At 38.1% G+C, this 15675-nt stretch overlaps 1 protein-coding gene across 1 annotated transcript in view; it reads left to right on the top strand.

Annotated features, from left to right (window-relative positions):
- RSPO2 (R-spondin 2) overlaps positions 1 to 15675 on the top strand; it is a 178772-nt gene that overhangs the window by 110528 nt on the left and 52569 nt on the right. Inside the window, exons 4-5 of the mRNA XM_005689159.3 lie at positions 8565 to 8708; positions 10736 to 10924. Of these exons, the coding sequence (XP_005689216.1) occupies positions 8565 to 8708; positions 10736 to 10924 (333 nt within the window). The remainder of the gene's footprint in view (positions 1 to 8564; positions 8709 to 10735; positions 10925 to 15675) is intronic.

The following is a 15675-nucleotide window of genomic DNA, read 5'->3' as shown; positions in this document are numbered from 1 at the left end:
TTGCAGAGGAATGACTTGGGTAACATAAAGCTGAAAAACTTTATTTAGGGATATTTATAAACCATTGCATGTTTTGAGAAGGAATGTTAAACAGCAGTATTTGAAGTTGTTAGAGAAGCCTAAAAATATTTAAACAATTTTAAGAAACCTCATATGAAGTTGCACAGTCTGGTAGTTTCCATGTGAAACAACTGCTTACAGTCTAATTTCAAATGTCTTTTGGAACAACCTGTTCCTTTAATTTCTGTTCAAAGTTGAGCGTACACTGAGCCGAGAAGCTTCTAGTTTTCCAGGGGTTGACTTGCTGTTCTTTGATCCTTGCAAGGGCAACCTGAAGACTGAATGCCCTTACCCCCCGTGCCCTGTTTCTGCGTGGGTGTGTCTGCCAGGTTCTGAATGGAGGTGCCAACACTAAAGGATGATTAGAGAACCATACGCAATCAGATATTCACAACGTACTGAGGAGCCTGAGGCCCACAGCCCTGCTGACCAAGAAATAACAGACTCCTCAGTGTGTGTCTGAGGTCCTCTCTACCTCACCAATTCCTTCCTTTCTCCAATAATTGATTGAAACCTATAGAAATACAAATTACATTTCCACAGTTGAGTTGAGCAAAGGTTGATTTTTTTTTTATTTAAGGTTTTCATTTTTCTGTTTATATTATTAGCCACACAGTGATATTCAAATAAGAGATGGTTTTTGTCATCTAGGTTTTGCTGGGGAGATAATAAAACCCTCTCACTGTGTCAAGGCCTTGAGTCGTGAGGCACCAAAGGAAGAGGAGAGGGAGGGGGATCACCTTCTCGTCCACCCCGTTTGTTGGTTCTGTTGATTCATTGTAACTCCTTTTTCCGTGGCTGTTAGCTCTTAGAGTATGAGCCTCTCAGTGGTTTTTCCTTACCTCCACTCTCTTCCTGCTTTCAAGAAGCTTGTATGCATGCATGCTAAGTTGCTACAGTTGTGTCTGACTTCTCGTGACCCTATGGACCATAGCCTGCCAGGCTCCTCTGTCCATGGGATTTTCCTGGCAAGAATACTAGAGTGGGTTGCCATGCCCTCCTCCAGGGGATCGTCCTGACCCAGGGACTGAACCTGCATCTCTTATGTCTCCTGCATTGGCAGGCAAGTTCTTTAATTCTAGCACCACCTGGTTAGCTGAAAATAAGCTCTCCCCAGCTCACCCTGTATAAACTTTAGCATAGCTACATTATTTTCTTGTTGCCTGTCTGGGTACCTTTTCTATTAGTAGACAGAAGATCCTGTAGTGCAGGAACTTTGCTTTTTTATCTATGCCTCTAGGTTGCAAAGAGTTGGACACAACTGAAGCAATTTAGCACACATACACCAGCTACCATCATGATGTCTGGCCCCAAGGGGCCCTTATCTGTTGAAGCCAGGGAATAAAACAGCCATGCTCAGTCTATGGGGACCTTTTACATCTAGTTAGATAAAGACCTAATCTTGAACTTCATTTTTCTTCATTTGTTACTCAAACACTTAAAACCACTCAAAGTAGAGATAGTTTACAATTTACCTCCTTTTTTGAAACTTAAACAAACGAAGAGGTGAAATTCCCCACCCACATTCATCTAAGCTCAAGTGACTCCCTCCATCTAACCTGCAGTTCATTCTCGCCTCAGGGACCATCACACACCATGGGAACCATCTCCAGTATGTTTTATAGATGGGGTTGCCCTCTTTGGATTCTTCTCTCCCCTCTATCTCACACCTTCTCAGCACAGGTTCCAACTTCCATAGTTCCTATGACCTGCCACACTTCCATATTTACATTCTCATTATAATAGTTTTCAGATGTTGGACTATTTGTTCCTCCAATATGATCTGTAGTCTTTTACTAGCAACCATAGTTTTTCTTTCTATATTAAAGATATTTACAGTGCATGTGCAAGCCATCTCATATTAAACATTCAAATGAGTCTTTAAATATAAAGGAATTGAGTTTTTAAATGGCATTCTCTTGGCAAGCTCTAAAACTCAACCATGTGTCCGGCACTGTGTTAGAAACAAGGAATTCACAGATTGAAAAAAAAATCAAGTTTGTAATAGCAGAAGAGAAATGGATCTTTCTTCTCTGCCTCTAATGTACCCAGCACATGCTTCTAATATCTCTTAAGTTATGTTGCAATGCCCTGAAAGTGCCACATGGCCCTTTCTCCTTAGCTTTTGCACCTTCAGGACAGGGAACGAGTATTATAATTTTATGTTCTCATAAAATGGCACAATACCTGGCACATACTGCCATTTTTTGAGAATGTTTGAACTGAACTAGAGTATAATTTGAAAACTGTTACAATGGAGCCAGTATGGATCCTGTGGGAGGACAGAAGGGATACCAGGGCTATTTTTCTGTTTCTTGGCTGGAGCGAGCCTCCCTTGCCAAATGACAGCCCTATCAGTTAGCATTTGGACACAGTTTTACTTGGACAGTATTTTACTTAAACTGACACTGGCAGTCCTCATTCAGTGGATTACATTTTTGAGGAGGCATTGTAATTTAGAAACATGTACATTGGATAAAGCAGGGTCTTGTATTTCTGAACAGGGACTTAAAGCCCAGATTTTTATAGACAAGACCTATGTTTAGTCAAGTTTGATAAACCTATTTTCTTAGGCAGTATGAAGTTTTATAAAGCTTACCAGTGTACTGAATGATCCCATTGGTATTTTGAAACTCACTTGTTTATAAAATGGACATAAAGATTTTCCTGATGTTTTAATACAGTAGCTATTTCTGGGGAGTAGACATGGTGTGTCATTCAGGTAAGAAAGAATATTTCTGTATTTTCTGTTAAAGCTTCTGTATTGTTTTGAATTTTTATTTGTAATGAGGATGTTTTACTTTTATATACAAATATACCTTTGTATAAAAATGAGTTAATAGAGTTGATGTGAATATTAGTTGTTTAAAGCTTAAGAATTTTGGGGACAGGCTTCTGGCTGGAGGGGAAAGGACAGATCTATGAGGCTGCACAAATGGTGGTTTTCTAGAACTCTCTTCAGTTTCAAGAGAAGTGGCTGAATTGGGCAATGGGTTGTGGTTGGACCTGAAGCCAGGGAGCAAAGGCTTTCAGGGGCTGAAGTCTGTCAGGAAGCATACTGGCAGGTAGGTGGTTTTATGCAGTTGTTAGCTTTAAAAAAACTTTTAATTCCAAGGTGTTCATGATTAAATTACTTGTGTCAGTTCAGGTTGCTCAGTGTGTAGGTGGCCTGCTTTGGTTTTATGTTATGGCAACAAGGGACTGAGAACAGGAAGGTATGAAGGTCAGAGGAGCTTTGGATCACATTACAACTTCAGTTCAGTTCAGCTCAGTCATGTCTGACTCTTTGCAACCCCATGGACTGCAGCATGCCACGCTTCCATACCATCACCAACTCCTAGAGCTAACTCAAACTCATATCCATTGAGTCGATGATGCCATCCAAACATCTCATCCTCTGTTGTCCCCTTCTCCTCCCGCCTTCAATCTTTCCCAGCAACAGAGTCTTTTCAAGTGAGTCAGTTCTTCATATCAGGAGGCCAAAGTATTGGAGTTTTAGCTTCAGCATCAGTCCTTCGAATGAGCACTCAGGACTGATCTCCTTTAGGATGGACTGGTTGGATCTCCTTGCAGTCCAAGGGACTCTCAACAGTCTTTTCCAACACCACAGTTCAAAAGCATCAATTCTTTGGTGCTCAGCTTTGTTTATGGTCCAACTCTCACATCCATATATGACTACTGGAAAAACCATAGCTTTGACTAGATGGACCTTTGTTGGTAAAGTAATGTCTCTGCTTTTTAATATGCTGCCTAGGTTGGTCATAACTTTTCTTCCAAGGAATAAGCATCTTTTAATTTCATGGCTGCAGTCACCATTTGCTGTGATTTTGGAGCCCCCCAAGCCTGTCACTGTTTCCACTGTTTCCTATCTATTTGCCATGAAGTGATGGGACCAGATGCCTTGATCTTAGTTTTCTGAATGTTGAGTTTTAAGCCAACTTTTTCACTCTCCTCTTTCACTTTCATCAAGAGGCTGTTTAGTTCTTTGCTTTCTGCCATAAGGGTGGTGTCATCTGCTTATCTGAGGTTATTGATGTTTCTCTTGGCAATCTTGATTCCAGCTTGTGCTTCTTCCAGCCCAGCATTTCTCATGATATTCTGCATATAAGTTAAATGAGCAGGGTGACAATATACAGCCTTGATGTACTCCTTTCCCGATTTGGAACCATTATAACTTGGCACCAATCAAAAGTGAAAAGTGAAAGTGTTAGTTATTCAGTCATGCCCAGCTCTTTGTTTCCTCATGGACTGCAGCCTGCCAAGGTCCTCTGTCCACGGAATTCTCCAGGCAAGGATACTGGAGTAGGTAACCATTTCCTTCTCCACAGGATTTCCCCTACCCAGGAATTGAACCCAATCTGCTACACTGCAGGAAGATTATTCAACATCTTAGCCACCAGGGAAGCCTGTAGTTATAGCAAAGGCTGTAGTCCCTCAGTCATGTGCAACTTTTTGCAACTCATGGACTGTAGCCTGCCAGGCTCCTCTGTCCATGGGATTCTCCAGGCAAGCATGCTGGAGTTGGTTGCCATTCCCTTCTCCAGGGGATCTTCTGGACCTACGAACTAAGCCTGTATCTCCCTCATTGCAGGTGGATTCTTTCAGTTCAGTTCACTCGCTCAGTCATGTCCAATTCTTTGTGACCCCATGAATCACAGCATGCCAGGCCTTCCTGTCCATCAGCAACTTCCGGAGTTCACTCAAACTCACGTCCATCGAGTCGGTGATGCCCTCCAGCCATCTCACCCTCTGTCGTCCCCTTCTCCTCCTGCCCCCAATCCTTCCTAGCATCAGGGTCTTTTCCAATGAGTTAACTCTTCTCATGAGGTGGCCAAAGTACTGGAGTTGCATAAACACCCAGGACTGATCTCCTTTAGGATGGACTGGTTGGATCTCCTTGCAGTCCAAGGGACTCTCAACAGTCTTCTCCAACACCACAGTTCAAAAATCAATTCTTCAGCACTCATTTTTCTTCACAGTCCAACTCTCACATCCATACATGACTACTGGAAAAACCATAGCCTTGACTAGATGGACCTTTGTTGGCAAAGTAATATCTCTGCTTTTTAATATGCTAGCTAGGTTGGTCATAACTTTCTTCCAAGGAGTAAGCGTCTTTTAATTTCATGGCTGCAATCACCATCTGCAGTGATTTTGAAGCCCCCCCCCCCCAAAATAAAGTCTGACACTGTTTCCTCATCTATTTGCCATGAAGTGATGGGACCAGATGCCATGATGTTCATTTTCTGAATGTTGAGCTTTAAGCCAACTTTTTCACTCTCCTCTTTCACTTTCATCAAGAGGCTTTTTAGTTCCTCTTCACTTTCTGCCTTAAGGGTGGATTCTTTACCACAAATCAAATGTATTATTTAAATGCTTCAATGAATAAACAATGTTTAGCTATTTTCCTAATGATTTGGAAAGCACCACCGAACATGTGAAAACAAAGGATACTGGCAAGAGATGGTCAAATGATTATTTGGAAGGCTAAGGCAGGTTTACCATTATCATATACAAGACCCTTTCCTGATCGTTGTTACTGTTACCTGTAGGTCCCTGTCGTATATAGCTGCCCTCGTGGCTCAGATGGTAAAAGCACCTGTCTGCAATGCGGGAGGCCTGGGTTTGATCCCTGGGTGGGAAAGATCCTCTTTAGAAGGAAATGGCACTCCAGTACTCTTGCCTGGAAAATTCCATGGATGGAGGAGCCTGGTGGGCTACAGTCCATGGGGACGCAGAGAGTCAGACATGACTGAACGACTTCACTTTCACTTTATAAGGGGTATAATTTCATGCTCCCAAATCTGAAAAAAATAATTGGCATAGGATAATATATTTTTATTCAGTCTTGCCTGGTAAAAAATCAAAAGAATTTCATTTGGAATGTTAATATAGTGGTATTTTCTGTATATTTAAGTAGGTCACAAGTATGTATTGAAAAATCACTTTTGTTATACTTTTAGTACATAAATATATTACAATTAAAAGATTCATAGCTCAGAAATATAACTTTTAACATTTCAAAATTCCACATTCCCATTCCCAAATTAACTTCTCTAGGCTACTCCATACAGACACACATACACTCATGTCGTGGTTTTATTGCATCGTATTCTATATACCCTGCATTTGCCTTTTTCATTTAATGATGTGGCTTAGAGCTTATTCTCAGTCATTGCTTATAATTCACCTTGTGCTTTTTCATGGTGTAAGTGTTTTACAATTTGAATGCATCAATATTTTACTGTACTTAAATTTGAAAACAAATAATTAAACTTTCTTTTAGCCAGATTTACACCTGGAAAAGGGACTTTAGAGAGAATGTGGAATTTCTGGAATACCTATCATTCTATGCACTGGTATTAGGAGCATGGAATGAAATGAGGAAAGGGACCTACAGGTAACAGTAATGATCAGGAAAGGATCTTGTAAAATTATTTCCAAATGCATACTGTTATAACTTTTTGGCCACAAGGCTTGTTGGTGCAGACCAGGTTAAAATCAGCTCTTATAGATAACAAGCTGATTTATGAAGTGTACAGTCTTCTCTTTTTAAAAATATAATGCGTTGTTCTCTTCACTCTTTAGTTCTCTTTTATACTTTGGAATGTTTATCATTACTTCTTGGAAAATAATACTGCTAACAAGAAAGGCAGCTTGCTTTAAAAAAAAAATGTAGCAAGAAAGCCAACAATTTGTGGACAGGATGGTCATATATTTTGACCATGGTTAAGAAGCTACTGACCAGCAATAGGTCACTGTTCTATTAAAATATAGGTTACAGCATTTAAGACTACAGATGAACATTTTATAGGGTGATAAATTGTTCTTCTATGCCCACCATCCTCCCCTAAAAGAGCAATAGTATAATTTGACTATACACTTTCACCCACACATAGTTGGTTTTCCAGTTGTAAATTTGGGTAAGATTTTAGAAGTTGAATTAGCTGGTTCAGGGTGGTCATTTAATACATAAAGTCCCGTTTAGACTCAAAATTAAAAGGTGATGAGTTGCCACTGTCTTTTTATAAGTCTAGAAACTGTCATTATTTATATTGTAATTGTTTTAACAGAAGCTTTTTTTTTTAGTGTTTATAGTCCACATTTTGGCTTTGCCTTCTTAATTTTTAAAATTTTGGAATTCAGTGATTTCATGTTTTGGTTACATTTTTTATTCAATTATATCTTTGGTTGCAGAAACTAAATTTGAAAGCTTTTCTGAATCATTAAATCACCAAATACAGTTACTCAGAGGCTTGTTAAATGAGTAAAAGTGTTGCCAGGGAGTTTTCATAGAGCTTTATGTGCTGTTAATTGCCAGCAATTAAATCTGTTACAAGTAATAATGTACTGTAATCTGTTGAAAACCTCACCTTTCAATTAACCAGTTCTCCAACCTTTCCTTCCTTCTCCTTGAAGAGTAGTTTAGAGTCTATTTATTTTCACCTATACATTTTCACCTATACATACCTCTGGCCCAGATGTTACTGGCATACCAGGGAATCTGATCTTGAGTACAAGTCTAAATTATTGCTTCTCTTTATACCTTGTTGTAATGTGAATGGTTTGATGGAAAAATATATGTTTCTAATCCACTGGTGCAGACCACCAATTATAAGCTAGTCAATTTACATGTGTTATTTCAAATCCTCACAACAGCCTTACAAAGTTAGTGACACCCCTGTTTTATACAGAGGAAATAGAGACTCAGAGAGGCCTGTATAAATAGCTGTTCAAAGTCAAGAACTGGGAAGGTCAGAGCTGGGAGTCAAGGTCAAAACCATACCTGGCAGACGTGAAAGCACTTCTCTTTCATCAACTGTTTCCAACGAAATGCAGTTAATGTGTTATAGAGAATAGATTTAGAAGGCAGTCTGTGTAGGGACCCTCAGCACCAACTCAGCCACTACCAACTTCTTGACTTAGTCTCAGGCTTCTTATTTGCAAAATAGGGGTACTACCACTCACCCTGATGGATTGTTGTGAAGTGGAAATGTGTGGCACATTGTGGGTCTTCCAAAAAATGACCTAAAGTCCCCTTCCTGGTTGACGCTCGCTGATGAAAGCAAATGCATTACAGAATTTTAATTTACTGTCTTGGAACAAAAGAGACTGATTAGATTGTTTCCATTGCATTTTTCATAGTACGTCTTTGGAAGAGCAGAACAGACTACAATCCCAGCAGCAATGTCATTTGTAGTGGGGATATTTTTCTTTTTAACCTTCATTTTAATCCCATTTAGAGCTGCAAAAATTTCTGAAGGGTCTCATGCTGCCTAGGGCCCCGGGCTGCAATTTTGTCTCAGCTTATTGATGTGGTGAGCTGTTGGAAGAGGTAGGAGTGATGTAGAAGGAGATGGCATCAGGAAACTAATGAGCTAAACACATATTTCTCTGACCACTAGAATTCCAATTGAGCTAACTGGTGAGTTTATGAAAGTTTTACTTGCAAAACCAGTAAATTGTTTGACTGAAATTTTCTTTCTCTTTAAAATTGTTTTTAGGATGCAGAATAGAAAACTGTGATTCTTGCTTTAGCAAAGACTTTTGTACCAAGTGCAAAGTAGGCTTTTATTTGCATAGAGGCCGTTGCTTTGAGGAATGTCCAGATGGTTTTGCACCATTAGATGAAACCATGGAATGTGTGGGTGAGTAGTGTTTCATGTAACTTTCAAATTTCCACCTTTATTTTAACACCTGTTTCTTGGGGGAAAAAAAATGCATGCTGGATGTATTCATCCTAAAAACGAATTGGTTCTCATGTTATTAATTAGAACCGAAAATTATTGAAGTTGTATGTTATTGAGTTCTTTAGTCATTCTGCCATTGGGTAGTATCATAAATTATATTTTGCTACAAAATTTGCTGATAGAACATTAGGTTAAACTACTGAAATGCTGAGAATAATGTTTTTATGATCTATGGAATATATCCATTTCTTAACTATCTTATTAGTAACTGTTAGAGAAGAACATTTTGTTTAGAAGAAACTGTTTAAGCAGTGTCATGTGGTTAGTTAGTCTATCATTTTCATTATGTGTATTAATTTTGTATCTTCTTGCTTAGCCACATATTTGTATTAAAAAAAATCAATTAGGAAGAGATTTTTTTTTTGTGCCACATATACTTTGTTGATGATTGACTGCATGTTGCAAAGTGCATTAAAACAATTTTCCTAAACTTAGGTACGTAGAATGCATAATTTAATCTGCACATATATGCTATTTGTAAATAATAATTAGGAATACATAGTTTTACCAATTTTTTGGGGGGTTGTGTTTAAAAAACCTTTTGGCATTTTTTAATGCCACTGACTAAAATGTAAAGCTCTGTCAGTACCCACATTTTGATAAATGGCTGAATCTAATCAAGTGTAATGGCATCTTCACCACCCCCACCATGCCTGAATTTTATTTGCCATGTTTTATATCTGATATGGTGTACAACAGAGCAATGTATTATGAATGAGACTTTCCATCTTTTTAAAATGGAGACTTCAGTTGAGAACTTCTTTCCTGCATAAATACCAAAGTAGTCTGTAACTATATTTGAAAGCTTGCAGAGAACACATTTAAATGAGAGATTTTTGGAGAAATGTGTGCTTATGTTCCTATATATGTGTGAATTAATACATGCATATAAGCAACACTCTATTGAGAAATATAGAAAAGTCACCAAAGAGCACATTCAAAATGTTGGATTTGTTTTTGAGAGGTAAGACCCAAATCAATTACAGAAGTCCAGAGGAAGTTCTTAGGAAACTTTTAAGCATTAACATATTAACAGTAGTCCTAACAAATTAACAGCAGTCCTATGCATTCCCCTGGATAAAAATCTTAAATAGCTTTGAAAAACCTAAGAGTCACTATGACGCCTTATGAGATCTGGATGAAGAAATATTCATTGTGTGTGGATTCTGTGCCTGAGTCCTCCTCTGCTATTACACTAGGGGCTTTTAATGGTAAATTTGATGAGGCTTAACTCTGTATATTTTTGTTCTTTTTATCCCAGGGGAGTTGCAGAGTAGCCTACTTTTTCATTATATGAAGTTAAAAAAGAATGCTAAAAGTTTTTACATACCTGGGAAAACATACATTTTCAAATATCTGATATTTGTTTACTTTTTAAACTATAGCATCAATTTAGGGAATAAATACCTACTGTGGTTTTCAGACACCTATTAAAGGAAATGAGATAATCAGAAAATGCAAAAACACTCCGTATCCTTTTCATGAAGTATTAATATTTACTTCTAACTAAAACTAACACACTTGTGAAATTCAGTGGGGGCATGGAGAATTTACCTGTAAAATTTTGTCTCCTCTTCATGGTATGAAAACAGTATATTTTACTGTAGGTTTTAGCTGTTGAACCTTTTGAAGATAATATATATACTCAATGTCTTTAGAATGGACCAGTTGGCATCTCATCAAAAAAGGAACCAGGACAAAAAGAAAGTAATAGTTCTTAAATTTCTTAAGTGGCAGTTTTTTACTACTACTTGTAACTCCATAATGCCAAAATTTCCCAAAAGGTGTATATAGGTCTTGTGGGCTGTACAGCTTAATTTTTGGTATCTGAAAGTGAAGGAGTAGAGAAATACTGCTATATAAATTTTGTAACGATGGAGAAATGTATACCAAATTGTTATCTGTGTTTGTTTTTTCTCTATTAGAAGGATGTGAGGTTGGCCACTGGAGTGAATGGGGAACTTGTAGCAGAAATAACCGCACATGTGGATTTAAGTGGGGTCTGGAAACCAGAACACGGCAAATTGTTAAAAAGCCAGCAAAAGACACGATACCATGTCCGACCATTGCTGAATCCAGGAGATGTAAGATGGCCATGAGGCATTGTCCAGGAGGTGAGTTCAGATAATCCCTATTGTGGACTATGTGCTTTCTGGATTTTCCTCCTCCCTAACCCCCCTTGCTCCCAATAAAGAATATTTATCCAAGAAGGAAATCTGATAATAACATTGGCAAGAGGGTAAAATTCCACATCGAACTTCCTTAGAGACAAATGCTTAAACTGTGAAGAATATAAAATGACTGTTTAATTTCATGATACCTTGAAAGTAATTTGGAAGACAACTTCACAAATCAACTTTTAAAACGAGATTTCTAAAAGTGTGTGTATGTGTGTGTCAGTGTTTTTCTTTTTCTTTCTTTCACTAATGTACCATAAAAGCCAGTTCTTATGAAATCAGGCCTTTGCAGATGTTGCTCTAAGAGAAGCAGCCAACTTTCAGTTGAGAAGAGTTTAGATTAGAAAAGTTTATGGAATCCGTAAAATCATCTGTATCACTACTAGTTGAAGATGACAACTTAAAATAAACTTGCCCAAACACTGGGAGGAATAAACATTGTCTTAATGTTGCCACAATTAGCTGGTTCTCTGTTTTGATAATAATTTGTGGAAAACAGCTACTAGTATGTGTATGTTTATTTGTGTCTTTGTAGTAATTGTGCTGATTTGCAGTAATTATTCTGTAATAACAGGATTAGGTCCACTTATAAATTGGGAGAAGTGTACATAGCTCAGGTGCTGGCTGGAGCCGAGTCAGTATGTTGAAATGCCGTTCTTAGCGCTGATGCTGTGCTTCTGAAAGCATAATCTCTTGTTACTGTTTATTTTATCACTAGCGGATGCCACATTGCCAAAAATGAAGTTAGGATTTTTCTAGTGCACAAAATAGAAGAGCAAAAAAAGAAAGTTGCATGTAGAAAATTGCCCTATGAAACAATCAAAACTTTCGTTTGCCTTCATTCTTGCTGTTGGGGCATAGCTTTCAGCTTTGTGGCTGTAGCCCAGAGAAGAATATGTATCTGCTTAGAATGGATTTATATCCATATTCTGCTGCCTCATAGAGAATGTCTGTGATCCATGGAGGAAGACAAAAGTTTTAAGACTTGAAGACTCCAGTCGGCTTTTTGAGAACTATTAGATCCAGATTCAGAAGCTACTATTAGGAAGGCAGCTTTTCCTCTTGAATTAGTTTTGCTTTTCCTTGCTGAGTCTTTGAAACAAAGTTTTTTTGGGTCTGCTTTGCACTAACAAGGATGGTTTTGTTCAGTTAAACTGGGTATTTTTCAGTCAAAATATAAGAAAATATTTTCTTACAAAACTAATAAGCCACTTCTTGGATAGCTGAGAGCATTTAACCTGCAACCTTGTGCCTAAAAACAAACCCGATGTATTCAGGTATTGGGAATAAAGGCTTTCTTTGTTGTATATTGTTTATATAACTACCCCCACTCCTCTTCCAGCAACATGGTCCCCCAATTGTGGTTTACGTTAATAGCAAAAATTAACCTGAAAATGCTCCTATAACAAACATGCTTATGTGTAACAAGAACCAGCATGCCCCCCTCCCCTCAGAAACTATTTTGACTTAGCCCTGGTCTTGCTGAGAATTTTGTAGGTAACAGCTAGATTTTTAACCTATAATGCTTATTGCGTTTTTTTTTATGCTTCCAAAAGCAATGTACTGTCTTAAGAGATATAACCTGACACTGTCAGCAATTAAAATCATGTCAAAACAAAAGTTTATGTATCATCTGTTAATATTTTCTTTGACAAGTGAACCAGTAATGAACTCTTACTTAATTTACATTTAGGTTTTGCCAAATATTATTTATTAGGATAGACATTTGCAGAGATAAGCTATTGCTCTAGTCCCTGTATCAACATATTCAGCTTAATGAATTAAAATTTTAAGTAACCTTTAAAGTTATTAGGTTTAAAAGTTATACTGGAATTTGTTTTCTGTTTTATAAAAAAAGGAACATAAAATTGATAGAAATGAAAAATGACTCTGCAATAAAATAACTTCTATTTACAAATGAAGGAAACGAAAACTAGAAAATTAATTTTGGAACTTGAGCACCAATTGATAAAAATTGGCATAACTTTCAGTGGAGTATCCCACCTTGCCTCAGGTGAGAGAGGAAAAGGTTCCTTTCTTCTGTAGGTCACGGTGATTAATGGAAGAATGGAGAAGAAAACCACTTTATCCCATTTTACATCTTGACTTGATTTCAGTGATCTGCTTTGACAAACCATGCAAAAATGTAAGTCGTAATCAGGTTGGGAATACAGGCATTTTTCAGATCTTTTCAACATATGTATGGATTTTCCTCCTGTTGGAGCCAGTCTTAACCTGATTGCACACAAACGCAGCCTTAACCTCCTTCACACTAGAGCACAGACACATTAAAATCAGCTGCTTTTCATTACTGGAAGGCATAAGTTAGAGGTCAGCGAAATGGAGTAGTCCTAAGTAAATATATAAGATATTACACTAAAAACTATTACAAATGAAACAATAAATGGCTGTAAGATTTAAAAACAACAATGTAATACTTTAGCCTATTTCTCCTTAACTATCAATGCTTATTTGCTCGAAAACAATGAAAGGATATTTGAAGATATCTTAAGTCATGGACTGATATATGACATGAAGTAAGCATCCATTTGCAAACTTTTCTTGATCAGTTATCTTCTCCTTCATTTCTGATGATGTAATCTGTAGAGTTCCTTGCACTCCTCTGACATTCCTTCTTCAGGATTCTGGTCTGGTGATCAGACGATCTGGGTCTCTGCACCCTGTCAGCTCATTAATTCTATGATCCTTGGCAAGTCACTTAACCTCTCCTGGCCTCTATTTCCTATTTTAAATTGAGGGTATTGGGGTAGGCAATCTTGAAGATCCAGTCCAGTTCTAAAATCCAATGATTCTAAGACTAATTACCAAAAATAATATGAATATATTTTGTGGTTGTCATGTGAAGGGTGAGGAAGAGAATCGTAAGCCCAGGAAGATTGTTTTATGACCAAGAACTGAACACTTTTCCAGTAGCTACAACTGGGCATTCGCGCAGCCTTTTCCATCTGGTAGTTCACACTCTTCCTCTCTCCTCCTTCCTTTTCAAAGACTCTCAAAGACTGAGCAAGATTCTCATAAAGTCTTCAAATGACTTATAGTTTAGTTAGTGGGAGATACGGAGAAAGAGAGCAGGAGGAGGGGGGATCATAGATAATGGGAAAAAGGGAAAGGATGACAGTGAGTTAGAGGGAAAAAATTGAACAATGAGTGTAAGAAGCAAGAGATAAAAGAACAGACTACTAAAAATGAAGACTTGGCCCCTAGCAGATATAACTGTCTTCATTTCTCCCCCTCCCACCCTGAGCACACTAATAGAATTCATCATGTTGGGACCAAGTTATCCTATTCATATATAACCTGCATCTTTAAATGGAATAAATTTAAAGTCTGAACTATGCTGTATTATTAGGCAATATATTAATAGAAAAATATGAATATGCTAGTATATTTAAGTGACAAATGGAAGAACAAAATCATGGCTGCTCAGCTGCAAAGTTGGGAGACATTCACATATGGTGGGGGGAATGTCATTTGGAGGGGACAGTAGTTTTTCACAAGATGGCCCAATGCCACCTCAACCTAAAATAGTCTGTCCTATCTGTAAAGCCCCATGACAACGAACTTCAGTTTATTCATCAGGTGTTTATTGAGCAGTGCTGTGTACAAATCATCAGTACACAGTTCCAACAGTGTTTTTCCTAGTGGATATCATGGCATTAGAGAAGTAGATGAGTGCTTTATTTCATGTGGAGGTGGGAGTCGTGTGAAGAAAAGCAAAGCAGGATAAGGAGCAAGTGAAAGATTGGATTGGGGGTGTATTATGTCGGGTGTTCAGGGAAATTGAGGGAGTAACATTTGATCACAAATCTGAATGAAGGAGATCTTTTGAAGACCTAAGGGAAATTTTCTTCTTCTTTTTTTTTTTTAAAGCTCTTGACTCAATGGCTGTGTTTTTTGAACATCATTGATTCTCCCATTACCTATTAGAGAAGAGCAAGGGACTGAGATCTAGGATTCTTTTCCTGGGCCACAGAGATGTAGCAAGTTATTAATGGTAAAGCCAAGAGTGGGAAGCTCGTGTTTACTTGTACCTTTTCCTTGTTCCTTATTATAAAATGCAAAGATAAACCCATAGTTGTCTAACATCAAAGTAGCTGACTTTAAACTATTTCTCCTTCCACCTCAATGCATCATTTTATTTTTGTTTTACTAAATGTTTCTTAAAAACATGACACTCTGCCATCACTATCACCTCCTAACATCTTCCCGCTTGAGATAGCTAGTGAAGCATACCTCAAAGGTCATTTTATAAATGCCAAGTGTTGAGTCACTGGCTTTGCCATTCCTACCTTACAGGAGAAGGCCATCTTCTTCCGTAATTCTAGTATCATTGGCCCTCCGTTTGTTGGGGGGGGAAGTGCGAGTGCAAGATTGTTCTTTCCATCCTTAGTCTTTCAAGGTCGCCCTCCCATTGAGGCTGTCCCCACAGAACCATGCCGAGCACTCTGCTCTAACCCTTTGCTCCCTGGCCTGCCCAGGAGCCCTGGATCTGAACCCAGCCCCACTTCTAGTAGCTCGGTGCCTGGAATGGCTTCTCTCTTTCTGACACATCTAAGCAATCAGATGGTTAAAGTAATTAGGTAATGCTTGGACAGATGCACAGATGGCCTTCTGTCTTTTTTGCTCAAGGCAGCCTCAGCGTACCATACTGCAGCTGTTAGTAACAA

Source organism: Capra hircus, chromosome 14 (assembly GCF_001704415.2).
Source record: "Capra hircus breed San Clemente chromosome 14, ASM170441v1, whole genome shotgun sequence".
Lineage (NCBI taxonomy): Eukaryota > Metazoa > Chordata > Mammalia > Artiodactyla > Bovidae > Capra > Capra hircus.
Note: the sequence above shows the minus strand (reverse complement) of the source record. Positions and strands in the feature narration are given on the sequence as shown.